This window comes from Wyeomyia smithii, chromosome 3 (genome assembly GCF_029784165.1).
Source record: "Wyeomyia smithii strain HCP4-BCI-WySm-NY-G18 chromosome 3, ASM2978416v1, whole genome shotgun sequence".
Classification (NCBI taxonomy): Eukaryota; Metazoa; Arthropoda; class Insecta; order Diptera; family Culicidae; genus Wyeomyia; species Wyeomyia smithii.
Genome location: NC_073696.1, coordinates 175,422,781 through 175,437,389, shown reverse-complemented (window position 1 = coordinate 175,437,389; position 14,609 = coordinate 175,422,781). Strand labels below are relative to the sequence as shown.

Below are 14,609 nucleotides of genomic sequence, written 5' to 3'. Positions count from 1 at the left end.
AAACTGGCAACGTTTTTTTTGATAAACTGAAATGCATTTACATTAATAAAATTCTTATTTCGAGCATGAAAATACTTTTCTAAAATTTGCAAAATATACTCTTTAATTTGATATTAACAAGATGTAAGAACTATGATATCTTGACAACGGAATCTGCTATATTTTCTGCTAATTTTTGAGCCATGGTTCTAGTCGATGTATTCTCAATTCTCGGTGGTAAAGTCAGATTGGGTCGAACATACGCTGACTTGCTTATCAAACAAGCATCGTGTCTCGATTCCAACTGGGAAATTATAAACCCAGCAATGCTTCTACTAATTATATGCGTCTAGTACCTAGCATGAAAATCCAATTCATGCTACATAATCATTTCAATGTTCTTGATTACTATAGCAGAAACGGTCATTGCTGGTAGCCAGAAACCTTCATCGAAGCACCTTTTCGCACACTAGATGGAGCAACTGGAACCTACCGCGTGAAAATTTATACGTTGTCATTTACTGTCAGATGCGGTGGAAGCTCTCGCGTTTCAATTACTAAATTATCGCAGAGATGCACTGTAAGCCACATATGTATCGTTCTGTTTCAAACTATCAAGAGTTTGCTACACTGAGAGAGGCAAACTATATTTCCTGTTTCCAAAATTAGCGCGAGGCATTAATTGAATATCAATTGTGCTAGAAATGAACGGGGAAGTTTCGCTAGAATGAAACATTGATACTGCCGATCCGCAGAGCATCCTTTCGTGTTCTTCGAAGCGGAAAGTTTTGCTGAGTAATAGCACTGGGCTATGGGATCGATGGTTGCCTATTCGATGGTGCTCGCATGAAAAGGTTCAAATATGTGCTGATAAAAACATTCGGCAATCTGAACAAGTTAGTTTGATCCTTTAGTACTTCCCAAGGCATGCACATTGAATTTAGTCTGCATGCAATTTTGTAAATTATTGTATGTAAGATAGTTTTAAATTTATTGTTACTTGATTTAACTTTCTGTGAATTGAAAAGAAATTCCTAATATTTTATAAAACTTTTTTATAGCTTATTTTAGACATGGAAGTTTGAAAGTTAAATTTTTTTAAACACGCAAAAACTAAAGATTGACGTCATATGTAACAACCATAATTTTTGATTAAATGAAACAAAATAAACAATAGTTCGGTTTTTGGTTGAAAATTTTAAAAAATACACTTGGATGTAGTGATAATACTTAACCAGTCACTCACCTTTTTATAATAATGTAATGCTGCCAGTTGATCAACTTTAACTTCTGGAAGATCTCATTTCCCTTGTAGACTACGGAAGGCTCCAACCGCACAACGAAATCATCCTTGCCAACCGCACTACCGTGTTTCTCATATCCGGACTCCGGTCTTCGGTTGGAACTGTTTGCGCTCGAAGAAGCAGCTTCATTCTTCCCATTTTCACGCCTACTTTTACCATCGAATTTGCTTCCATTTTCTGCACCATCACCACCGGAAGCCACCAGCTCAGGACGCAGGTAATTGCCATCTCCGGCGAACGCTTTTATTATTACATCACTGGCTGCGACCAGATCTGGCAAACTCAAATTACGATCATCATTCACGTAATCGTCGTCGTCATAACAAGCACTATTAAACACGATAAAATCATCGACAGTCGCTACAGCAAAAACGAGGGGACCTCCCAACAGCGAGACTACCGACAAAGTATAAATCAAAAGCGGAAACAGCTTCGCGCCAATCATTTTCTATTTCTTAGCCGCTTCGGTCGTTTTTCCAGTTCGCGCCGGCAGTGAGAGGGTCCTTCACTACCGTCAAACGCAATGGATTCCACTTGTTTTTCTTCAGTTTTACACATTCAGTTTAATCCAAGTGAACCTGCCGATGATTTCAACCAGGATTTGAACTATGAAAGAAGTGACCCAAATTGTTATTTCTTTCCTGTTAACGTAAATGCAGATTGCGTGCTTCCCATACAAAGATCGCAGTAGTTTTCTATGGAAATGTTTAATGTTAAATGTTTGACCAACTCACTCGGTTTTCTCGGTTTGAAGGTTTTTATAGGTATTTGAAAGTTTTTTATTGCTTCAAGTTTGATGATTAGGAGAAAAATGAAAAAATATGAGATAAAGAACAGAAATCAATAGATTAATTCGAATGTCCTTAGGTTTAACTTCAAGGTTGACTAATCTTTAACAAGTCTGAATTGTTTTTTCTATAGGTTAGTTTAATAGTAATAATATCTATACTCTCGCACACTCAAAAGTGTTCCTAATAATTATGTGACTAAAATTAATTTTTGTCAATTGAATCATTGTTCATGACATCATTGTTTGGGAGAGATAAAGGAACGTATCTTCTAAATATGTATATATCAACCACCGTCAATTCCGACTTTCCAATCGAGAGACATTGAATCTAATAGGATTGTCCCGAGCAGGGATTATCAAAGCACTGACAGATTCTCCCCTATCTAACCCTTTGAAAATAAGTTTCATAATGATTGCTTTGCGCTAACAAACCTAAATCATATCTCACACGTTCACACCTGAATCTGGTTATATTTTATGACCAGACTGAATCCAAAGGTTATTCAAAAAAATGTTTTGGTTATAAAAACCAACCAACATGCCGAATGTTTAATGTTTATGTTCAGAAATATAGAGCAATGTAGAAACATTATGTGACTGAGGAAGGCATGCATCCAGCACCAACAATATTAAAGCAATTCAATCGAATGCTTACGAGGTATCAATCCATAGCATTCCATCATGTCAACCAACGCAAAGATAGGGATGCTTATTCATTCCACTTGTTTGCTGTAGACCAGTTCGTCTCATGCGATATGTATCACACCAGTTTGCCGCAGAAGGTCAGCGCCGAATAGAGATATGTAACTACGGGCTGTATAATTTCGAACGTCGGCTCTCGTTTTTTATACTGGCAGTATGGAAAACAACACGCGTAAACGAGCACATACCAACCAGCATCAGGGAAGAGCTACTGAGTCAGAAACACAAAAACAGCACGGGAATGTGAAATTTTTCCATCAAAAGATAGTCCGCAAGTGCTGCTGTGTGGTTTCCGCAGCGGAACCGGAAACAGGAACGAGGAACAGGCATGGGTTTTTTGTTGTTGTTTTGAATTATGACATAGCTACATCATTGTTGGGGGTAAGGGAAAATGGAACGGATGAAGACTTGGGTTGCGTGAAAGAGAAATGGGATGTAAAATCGTTGAATAAATTAGAGGAGTATTAATAGGAAACACAAATGTGATAACTTGTTTTCTTTTCAGGTGAAATTCATTTGCATAATTGAGTTTTGTACGCATATTAGAATTAACAATGATAAAGTTGTTTAAGTTTATAAGTCGCTATGTTCATTCTGTGCCGAACACGCATCAGTATCGGACGTGTTTGGTGATCGCTCCGATAGAATATAAAACAAAAGACGTGTGAACAAGTATTGGCATTGTTTGCCAGGTCGAGTGAAATAAATCCGGGTTCAAGGTCGCGCCTTTGTGCAACTGTTTCGCATCGTGACTGCCAGCTGGGGCGTAAGCCGATTTGGCTGCTGGCTGAATTGTGCTACAGCAGTGGACGAGACACAAAAAAAGGAAAAAGAGAAGCTATCAGTTGACAGTTGAGTTGTATCGCTGTGTGGAGTGATCTCACACCTGGCTCGCTGCTGGTGACTGTTTGGTGCTGCTGTATTGGTGCTGCTGGCTGTAACGGCTGCAACTTCGAACGATCGGACAACCAACCTTACTGGAAGGGAGAAGTAAAAAGGTACGTGCTCTTGTCGGCGCTAGTGCGCTAGACTTAGCGGGATGGATGTAGATCCCTCGCCTCCCGCGCCACCATCCCCGAACCCCGCTGACCATGACTCTTCTGTTACCCCCTCCCCTGTTCATTCTTCAGTCCCCCCTCGCCCCAGGCTTTACCCAGACGGAGCCCAGGGCAGCTATACTGTCTATTTTCGGCCAAAGGCGGGACCGAAATCGAAACAGTTGAACCTCTTGCAGATTTCTAAAGACCTGACGAAGGAGTACAAGGGCGTGACCGAAATTTCCAAGGTCCGGCCTAACAAGCTCCGTGTCATGGTCAGTAACCTGAAAGAGGCCAACGATATAGCTTGCTCTGAGCTCTTCACACGCGAGTATCGCGTTTACATACCCACACGAGTCGTGGAGATCGACGGTGTCATAACCGATTCGAGTCTGTCCGTCGAGTGTATACTGAAAAGTGCCAAAGGGTGCTTTAAGAACAAAACCTGTCCCGATGTAAAGGTGCTCGACTGCAAGCAATTGCGGTCAGCATCGATCATCGGTGGCAAAACAGTATACACTCCGTCAGACTCGTTTCGAGTTACGTTCACCGGGTCAGCGCTACCAAGCCACGTCTCGATCCACCGGGTTCGTCTCCCTGTGCGATTATATGTGCCTCGCGTCATGAACTGCCTGAATTGTAAGCAGTTAGACCACACCGCCGCCTACTGCTGCAATAAGGCACGTTGTGGCAAGTGTGGGGAGAATCATGCGGATGATTCCTGCAGTAAAAATGCTGAAAAATGCATTCACTGTGGGGAGAGTCAGCATGAGCTCTCGACATGTGCGGTGTACATGCAGCGCAGGGATAAAATAAAGAGGTCTCTCAAAGAGCGTCCGAAGCGTTCTTACGCTGAGATGCTGAAGAAGACCGTTACCACTTCTCCCATTACATCAAACCCTTTTGATCTGTTGTCCTCTGATGAAACCTCTTACGCCAATCCTGGGGAGTCTAGAAAGAGGAAAAATATTTCCTCTCCTAAACTTCCCAGAAAAGGTCCTAAGATTTCTCAAAGTGAAATGAAAGTTACAAACAAACCAAACAGTGCTGCGGAAAAACCGAAGCAAACTCCTCCTGGGCTTGCAAATTTAAAGTCCCAGAAGGAGTTCCCAGCATTGCCAGGAACATCAAAAACCCCAGTTGTTCCTTTTGCACTCCCAGTTGATGAAACAAACTCTGGATTAGTGAAATTTTCCGACATTGTGGACTGGATTTTTGAAACTTTCAATGTACCCGATCCAATTAAAATTTTTCTAACAGCATTCCTTCCAACAGTTAGATCATTTTTGAAGCAGTTGACTGCCCAATGGCCCCTCCTTGCAGCGATTGTATCCTTCGATGCCTAATTCAACTGCGTATATGAAGGATTCTATCTCTGTCTTACAGTGGAATTGTAGAAGTATTTTACCAAAAATTGATTCGTTTAAAGTTTTGATAAATAAAAACAAATGCGATGCATTTTCCCTTTGTGAAACTTGGCTTACTTCAAATATTGATCTCAACTTCCATGATTTTAATATTATTCGCCTTGATCGAGACACCCCATATGGAGGAGTACTTTGAGGGATTAAAAAGTGCTATTCTTTCTATCGTATTAACCTCCCCTCGATTCCAGGCATCGAAGTTGTCGCATGTCAAATGACAATACAAGGTAAAGAGCTTTGTATTGCCTCAATATATATTCCTCCCAGAGCACAGGTTGGGCAACGGCTGCTCTTTGATTTATTAGAACTTCTTCCCTCGCCACGTTTGATTTTGGGAGACTTCAACTCTCATGGCGTGGCTTGGGGTTCCCCTTACAATGATAACCGCTCCTCTTTAATCTATAACCTTTGCGATGACTTCGACATGACTATTTTAAACAACGGCGAAATGACACGTATCCCGAAACCTCCAGCGCGCCCAAGCGCTTTGGATCTATCCTTATGTTCGACGTCGCTACGGTTGGATTGCACATGGAAGGTAATCCTCGATCCTCACGGTTGCGACCATTTGCCTATTCTTATTTCAATTAATAACGGGTCAACTCGCATGCGACCAGTTGACATTCCGTATGACCTCACACGGAATGTCGATTGGAAGCTATACGAGGAAATGATTTCAAAAGCGGTCGATTCGATTCAACATCATCCACCACTTGAAGAATACATCCTCCTCGCGGGCTTGATTCTCGACGCCGCGTTGCAAGCCCAAACGAAGAAATATCCCGGCGTAACGATTAAAGAACGGCCTCCCACTCTGTGGTGGGACCAAGAGTGCTCCGATGTCTACACGCAAAGATCCGACGCGTTTTTGGCCTACCAGAAGGGAGGTATACCTGGCGACTATTTACGGTATTGAGACATCGATGAGCACTCTTTGGAACACAGCCCGAAGAATGCGGAATCGCGTAACGGTCAACGAAAGCGAGGAGTCTTCAAGTAGGTGGATATTTGATTCTGCCAGGAAAGTATGTCCGGACTCTGTTCCTGAGCAAAATATTGTTCGCGATGCGTCTCCGGGCCACGACGCGATAGAATCACCTTTTACGATGGCAGAATTTTCAGTTGCCCTCCTGTCCTGTAACAATAACGCGCCTGAGTTAGATAGAATCAAATTCAACTTGTTGAATAATCTACCCGGCAATGCCAAGAGGCGCTTGTTGAACTTGTTCAATAAGTTCCTGGAGCAAAACATTGTACCGCAGGATTGGAGGCAAGTGAAGGTGATGGCCATCCAAAAACCAGGGAAACCAGCTTCTGATCACAAATCTTATAGGCCGATTGCAATGCTATCCTGTATCCGGAAATTGATGGAAAAAATTATACTCCGTCGTTTAGACCATTGGGTCGAATGAAATGGCCTACTATCGGATACTCAATTTGGCTTCCGCCGTGCCAAAGGGACGAATGATTGTCTTGCGCTGCTTTCAACAGATATTCAGCTGGCGTATGCTCGCAAAGAACAAATGGCGTCTGCGTTCTTGGACATTAAGGGGGCTTTTGATTCCGTTTCTATTGACATTCTTTCGGGTAAACTTCACCGACAAGGATTTTCTCCAATTTTAAACAATTTGTTGTCCGAAAAGCACATGCATTTTACGCACGGCGATTTGGCAACTTTTCGCATTAGCTACATGGGTCTTCCCCAGGGCTCATATTTAAGCCCCCTTCTTTACAACTTTTATGTAAATGACATCGACGAATGTCTGGCAAATTCCTGCACGATAAGACAACTTGCAGACGACAGTGTAATCTCTGTTACAGGAGCCAAAGCTGCCGATTTGCAAGGACCATTGCAAGATACTTTGGACAATTTGTCTGCTTGGGCTTTACAGCTAGGTATCGAATTCTCTCCGGAGAAGACTGAGATAGTAGTTTTTTCTAGGAAGCATGAACCTGCTCAGCTTCAAACACAATTAATGGGTAAAACGATTTCTCAGGTTTTGGTACACAAATATCTTGGTATCTGGTTCGACTCTAAAGGCACCTGGGGTTGTCACGTGAGGTATCTGATGAAAAAATGTCAACAAAGAGTGAATTTGAGCGGGGGCCTAGTGTGGTTGGTAACGTCTCCGCCAACCACGCTCGACGCCTGGGTTCGAATCCCACCGCCGACATAGGTGTCGATGGTTGTGAGGTGGCGTGATCCACTCACAACCAACCCAACTGGTCTAGATTCAATCCTAGCCGACATCGGGAGATTTTCTGAGGCGAAAAATCTCTGGGATCACGCCTTTCATCGCATGAGGAAGTAAAGCCGTTGGCGCCGGTCCGTTAGTAAACGGGTCGTGAGTTAGGGTCCTGGGTGTGGAGTCGCCTCCCGGGGCGTCGGTGATTGGCCACAACAGTGAAGGAACAAGACCGACGGAAAATAAGCGAGAATAAAAAAAAAGAGTGAATTTTCTTCGTACAATAACCGGACAATGGTGGGGATCCCATCCAGGAGACCTTATAAGGCTTTATCAAACAACGATATTGTCTGTTATTGAATACGGGTGTTTCTGCTTCCGCTCCGCAGCAAACACACATCTGATCAAACTGGAGCGAATACAATATCGTTGTTTGCGTATCGCCTTAGGTTGCATGCAGTCGACCCATACGATGAGTTTGGAGGTCTTAGATGGAGTACTACCATTGAAAACCGCTTCTGGAGCCTGTCTTCTCGTATTCTTATCAAATGTGAGGTCTTGAACCGTCCCGTGATTGAAAATTTTGAAAGGTTAATCGAACTTAATTCTCAAACCCGTTTTATGACATTGTATTTCCATCACATGTCCCAAAATATTAACCCTTCTCCGAATATCCCAAATCGTGTCGACTTATCAAATACTTCTGATTCTACCGTGTTTTTCGATACAACCATGATAGAAGAAACTCGTGGAATCCCGGATCATTTACGCGTGCAGCAGATCCCCAAAAATTTTTCCAATGAATATCGAAACATCAACTGCAACAATATGTTCTACACTGACGGATCACTTCTTGATGGGTCCATTGGCTTCGGTATTTTCAATAACAATTTAACCGTCTCCCATAAACTCGACAATCCTGCTTCTGTTTACGTCGCAGAATTAGCTGTAATTCAGTACACCCTAGGGATTATCGAAAAAATGCCCAAGGACCATTATTTCATCTTTACGGACAGTCTCAGTTCCATTGAGGCTCTCCGATCGATGAAAGATATTAAGCACTCTCCGTATTTCCTGGGGAAAATACGGGAACATCTGAGTGCTTTATCCGAAAAATCTACTCAGATTACCTTAGCGTGGGTCCCTTCTCACTGCTCGATACCGGGCAATGAGAAAGCGGACTTTTTGGCTAAGGTGGGCGCAACAAACGGTGATATTTATTACCAATTGCCTTTAATGAATTTTTCGCACTTGTACGTCAGAATACGATCATCAGTTGGCAAAATTCTTGGACCAGAGGGGAACTGGGAAGGTGGTTACATTCCATATTCCCCAAGGTGTCGACGAACCCGTGGTTCAAGGGGTTGGATGTAGGTCGGGATTTCATTTGCGTGATGTCCCGGCTTATGTCCAATCACTATAGATTTGACGCGCATCTCCGTCGTGTTGGGCTCAGGGAAAGTGGTATCTGTGCCTGTGGTGAGGGTTATCACGACATAGAGCAAGTGGTTTGGTCATGCCCTGTACACCGTGACGCCAGGTCTAAATTAATAGCAGGGAAGCAGGCCGAAAGTAGGCAGCCGGCTGTTCCTGTTCGTGATGTCTTGGCGAACCGTGACCTATCCTACATGTCCCTTATATACGTTTTCCTGAGATCCATCCACGCCCCAGTTTAATCCTATTCCCTTCCGCCTACATCCAACCAAACGACAAGAACACGTTAAGACCCCGGATCCGGAAACAGCAACTAGACCCGCACGATACTCTCAGGTCCCGAGGGAGACAACCCAATATGCCAGTCCGTAATATCTTGGCCCAGCAGCGGAACATATTCAATATGCTGCTTACCTATGGCGATGGAAAACCATCAAACAACAAATCAGTGCTTTTAATGCAAAACATTTTAGCTTTAATTTAGATTTAGTTTCAGCCCGTAGTCAGCAGCGAGGATAAAAAATTTGCTTTTAGTTATTAAGATACTTTAGAAAGTAAGCTACCAGATATAATTGGCGCCGTTAAACATTAAATTGTAATTGTGCCGTGTCAAATAAATTATAGATGAAGAAAAAAAAATAGTCGCTATGTTAAAAACAAATAACAACAATCCCATGCATTCGATTTTTTTTTTGCTATCTCAAAACATTCTCAGTATTTCATACTTTCTTTTCTATTTTTTGATTTACTTCAATATCAACTACTTCGAAAACCTATAGCTCAGGAACCATCAGGAATACCAGTTAGGTTTATTAATTTTCCGTAAATTTTCAATATTTTTTAAAATATTCGAAACGGAAACATTTTTGCAGCATGGGATAGTTATTGAAAATGTAGAAAAGAATATTTTCTATGAATTACTGTTTACCACATCGATAATAGTTCTTGGCAATCAAAAAACAACATGGAAAAAAACTCACAGGCTTTTAAACAACCTACCAAAGTTTCACAAATCTCTGCAACCCTTTAATCTCAATCCTGTAGGCAACAAAATAAAATCAGGAGCAGATAAGAGGTAATCTTTAATGGAGTTCTATCCTCGTAGTTTTTAAACGTAAATGTGCTGTCAGCGTTTTAATATTTTGTTCCTATTGAATACATATTTAAACAATCAAAGCTCTCTTATAGATAACTTAGATGAATTATCTGGGAAATTCTAAGGTGTCCAACACAAATACGAAACATATCAACAATTAAATAGTCATGAGGTCTTTTACTTTAAAAAATTTAACAAAAAAAACCAACTTTTTCCACTTTCCGGCCACAAATCTTTTTCATGAAAAGTGTGTTAACGGGTTTCGAAGACACAGAAATACCTCTAGGTTCCCTATTTGTTATCCAGGTTTCCACGAGCGGCAAAGGCGAATATATTTGACATATAGAGGAGGTTGTCAAACCATATTTATGTTTATGCAAGGGCAAATCGTTCAGAAACTCGCTGCAGATGTAGTTATCCGCAATTCTCTCCATCAACTTGAAAAGCATTGATTTCAGACTTATAGTCCTGAAAACCTTTGACAATGTCTTACCTCTTTTACCCGAGTTTGGTATAAACACCACCTTAACGTCTCGCCAGCCGACCGGAATGTGTCCCAGGGTTAAGCTGGCTTGAAAAAGGTTGATGAGTTCGGACATGATGACTCCGTCCGATTGTTTCAGGAAGATTCGTAGAATGCCATTCGGTCCCAGTGACTTCATAGGTTCAATGAATGTTTCCATCAAATTAAAACTAGTTGAATGAAAATGTCTATTGCACTAGTTTTGATTCAATGGAAATATATATTGAACTAGAAGTTTAACAACCTCCATCATAACATAATATTGCACTCAAAATATTTTGCACGTTATTGTTCCGTGAAAGTTCCTATACTCATTTTCTGACATTCTGCATGATTTATGTGACAGATATAACATCTACGTGAAAATTACATGTATATCATGGTTTATCACGTACCAGATGGTTGAAGTATAAGCAATTGAAATTAAATATAGATAAAACTAAATATATGATTTTCTCGCGCACCGTTGTAAATGACGATGTCTCTGTTTTGATTGATGATGAGGCAATTGGTCGCGTTCGGGAGATTAAATATCTTGGCATGATTATTGATGACAACCTAAAGTTCAACGCTCACATTGACAATGTCATCAAGAAAATTGCCAAAAAGTATGGAATTCTATGCCGTTTGAAAAACGAATTAACGATTAGTAGTAAAACACAGCTAGTCAATCATCTCTCCACATTTGGATTTTTGCCCCACCTTTTTGTTTTTGGCCAATAACACACAATTATTGAGGTTACAGCGTTTGCAGAATAGAATAATGCGTTTGATTTTAAATTGTGAAAGATTAACTTCCTCTGCTTTTATGTTGGACGCTTTGCAATGGTTATCCGTGAAGCAACGAATTGTTTATTTGTCTATGGTGTTCATTTTTAAAATAATTAATGGTTTGCTACCTCAATATTTGTGTGATCGAATTGAAAGAGGAAGAGATTTTCATAGATATAACACTAGAAACGCGGATGAAATAAGAACACCTTTCTTTCTAACAAGAGCTTCACAAAATTCATTGTTTTATAAAGGTATAAATTTTTTCAATTCGATGCCAAAACATGTTAAACGTGCACCAACGCTTGCGGAGTTCAAGAGACAATGTATTTCACACGTGAAAGTTTCTGTTGTACAGAACGAAAATTAAAACTTTTATAAAATGACGAGAGTGTATCTGACGAAGTTTAAACAACGGATTTAATTTGGACGAACTATTTATTTTTGGAACCTATCTATTTATTTATTGTTTTATTGAAGCATGTAACTGACGAAGTTTTTACGAACGGATCTGATTGTGTTGTAAAATTTTATTCATATTTTATATTAGATCTTTTTTAATATGTAATGAATTAACAAAAACTACTGTGTTCGTCACGGTGGTGATGATGGATTTTTTCCTTTATATTGTTGTAGCTTTAAAAAATAATAAAAAGTGACTGCATAAGTTTGAGCCTCGCGCGCGGAATTCAGATATAAATGGATTCTTTAATAATGCTTAGAGAAAAATCATGAAGTAGTTGTGGTTAGTCTGGCTGAAGGTCATGAAAACCCTGTGCTGGTTTTGTGTAGCTCTATAGCTTTTCACATTTTTACCGATTTGAATCAAGTTAACAGTTTTTGAAAAAGTTTATATCTGGAGGTAAAATCAGTTCGTTTTTTTTTTTTTGTATAACTGATTTAAATGTGACTATATTAATTATCTATAGATAAATCGTCCAGCTCAAACCTTTGTAGGGGTATGTGGCGGGACCATCATCATCATCATCATCACCATCTACGTGAACTTGACAACGCCAAACAGAATGTATCGCGTGAATTCTTTGTGCGGAAATATCCAGAAATCAAAATAGCGAAGCTGTTGTCGGATTCAGTGTCAAAAGATTAAGCAGAATTACTCAATGGCTTGTCAATAAATGAAATTTCGGAAAATCCTAATAATATCAAGCCTTGAGCTTACAGCTTCAGTTCAGAGATGGAGCTGCTACCTGAGCACAAACATCTGCAGCGGACAGAGTGGCGTAGCGTGACCGGGTGACACCCAGGGCGGAAAATTTGGGTGTTACCCCTTTGCCCTTGGGTGTTACCCCCACCAGGTTGCAGTGAAATCTTCTTGTTATATAAAAATGTGAGAGTTAGCACGCTCGTTTTCAATTGAACTAAATCTACTCATTTTCGAAAACTTTATACAATTTTTGAGAATTGCAGCTCAACCTCCACCTAATTGATAATCAATCTCACGGATGTCACCCTTTTGAAGGTGACACGTATGAAAATTTTCCTCATGGGTATCACCCCCTAGAGAGTGACACCCGGGGCGGACCGCCCCTCCGTCTCTGCCACGCTATGCTAGTGAGCGAACAGTAACTATCGCCATCAAATGTCGCAACACTTATCAGTTTTTATGACGTTTTATTTATTTAAGAATGAACAAATTTGCATTCCCGAGCGATTTATTACACAATATACTCCGATAATTTCTGAAAACCATTTCCTATCTCATATAAATTAGAGTAATAATTGGAAATTATTAAAGCAAAGCAAAACAAAACCTTGGTGCTACATTCCGATTAAAAACTTGACCTTCCATTTACTTCGCAGCCAACTGTGTAGTGTACAGGACAATTGTGAAGCTAGCACTACGATCCGACTGACACTAACAGTCTCTCCCGAGCCGAGACTCGAACCTACGACAATTGGCTTGTTAGACCAGCATCATACCTTGAGACCGATCGGGAGAGTTAATTGCAAATTATACGTTGCATAAACGTGTCAAATGCCTTTTACTTCAACAGTAGATGAATTTTTCACTCACATGAAATGCATACTAAATGAGATTCAGAAGAGCACTAGCTCATGATGAACACAAATTACATAAACATTTTTAAAAACTCTTGTTTTACTCAGAAAATTACACTTTTTAACCCGATACTTGAAAATTAAAAAAAAGTGTAAAGCTTTAGGCCCCAATTGACGGAAAAAGTGACACATATTATGACACATTCTTTTCCTTGAGTGTGTCATTCGAAATTAGCACCGAATCATGTCATTTGATGATAGTTTTCTTCACCGCAAGGCACAGTTGGAACGGTAATGGCATCCAATAAATACGTCACGTAAGTTCCGATCAATACGTCGGAGATTTTTTTGGTGTTTATCACTGGTGCCCCGTAGCCATTTACAACTATAGGCACTGTATATTTTAGTACACTAAAAATATTGTTGACGCATTATTGTTACGTGAAATTTCCTGTACTCAGAGCCGGATTTATGGGGGGGCCCAGGGGGCCCGGGCCTCCACATTTTTGGGGCCCCCACAAATCAAGAAAAAGATTTTTTCTTTTTTAAAAAATGAGATTCAATCAAAAGTTTGATTTACAGTAAGAAAATTTGAACAGAACATTTCAATCTGACACTTTCCTTCAGTTTTATTTTTTCGCGAGCGCCAATATCACAACTACAGCCATAAGAGTTCACCTTGGATTCTCTTGGAATGACACACATTAACACACCATTTGAATCGAACCAACGCACATGGGAAGTAAAGCAGAGAAAGAAAATAACCCACGAGTTTTTTAATGCATTGCTTTTGCTAACTTGTCCGAATCAGGGATACCAAATGTGCTTTGCAAAATGCAGATTTTCTGAGTTCGTGTGCAGATTTTATTGACCTGCAGATGTGCGTAGTTTTTTCCTAGTTTCTATTATTGTCAGAGTCGTCTTATATTTGCGCAGTCTTTCTCAAATTGTGTGCAAATTTTTGCCTGTGGTTCGCAATTTTTTCAAATTGCGGTAGTTTTTTTTAGGTATCAAGAAAAAAAATCGAAGATGAAACTTATTAAAAATACCGCACAGTGCGTACCACTGTGAATAATGAAAGACAGTCAAACTTAGCATTATTAAGTTTCGAGTACGAGTATACTGAAGGAGTTGAATGTTGTTTATTTAATCAATAAGTTTTCTGCAAAAAAATCGTAAAGTATAGTTTACAGTTCCAAGCGAAGTGAAACATTTGACAAGTGAAAAAGCGTAAATTTTCGCTTGCGAAATCTGTCGTGAAAACCCGTTTGTGGAACACGCAGGTATTTCACCAGTCTGCAGTTTACAGTTTAAGTGAAGCGAAACTCACGAGTTTACACTCCG

The 14,609-nt window shown here is 40.3% G+C and overlaps 1 protein-coding gene across 11 annotated transcripts in view; it reads right to left on the bottom strand.

The window, feature by feature from the left end:
• LOC129727084 (uncharacterized) overlaps positions 1 to 14,609 on the bottom strand; it is a 37,448-nt gene that overhangs the window by 18,118 nt on the left and 4,721 nt on the right. For 4 of the 11 annotated variants that reach the window (XM_055684517.1, XM_055684527.1, XM_055684524.1 and 1 more), the window contains exon 2: positions 1,226 to 1,978. In XM_055684517.1, coding sequence (XP_055540492.1) covers positions 1,226 to 1,728 — 503 coding nt within the window. In that variant the 5' untranslated portion in view covers positions 1,729 to 1,978. The remainder of the gene's footprint in view (positions 1 to 1,225; positions 1,979 to 14,609) is intronic. The other 7 variants (XM_055684518.1, XM_055684520.1, XM_055684523.1 and 4 more) reach the window with 2 other exon arrangements.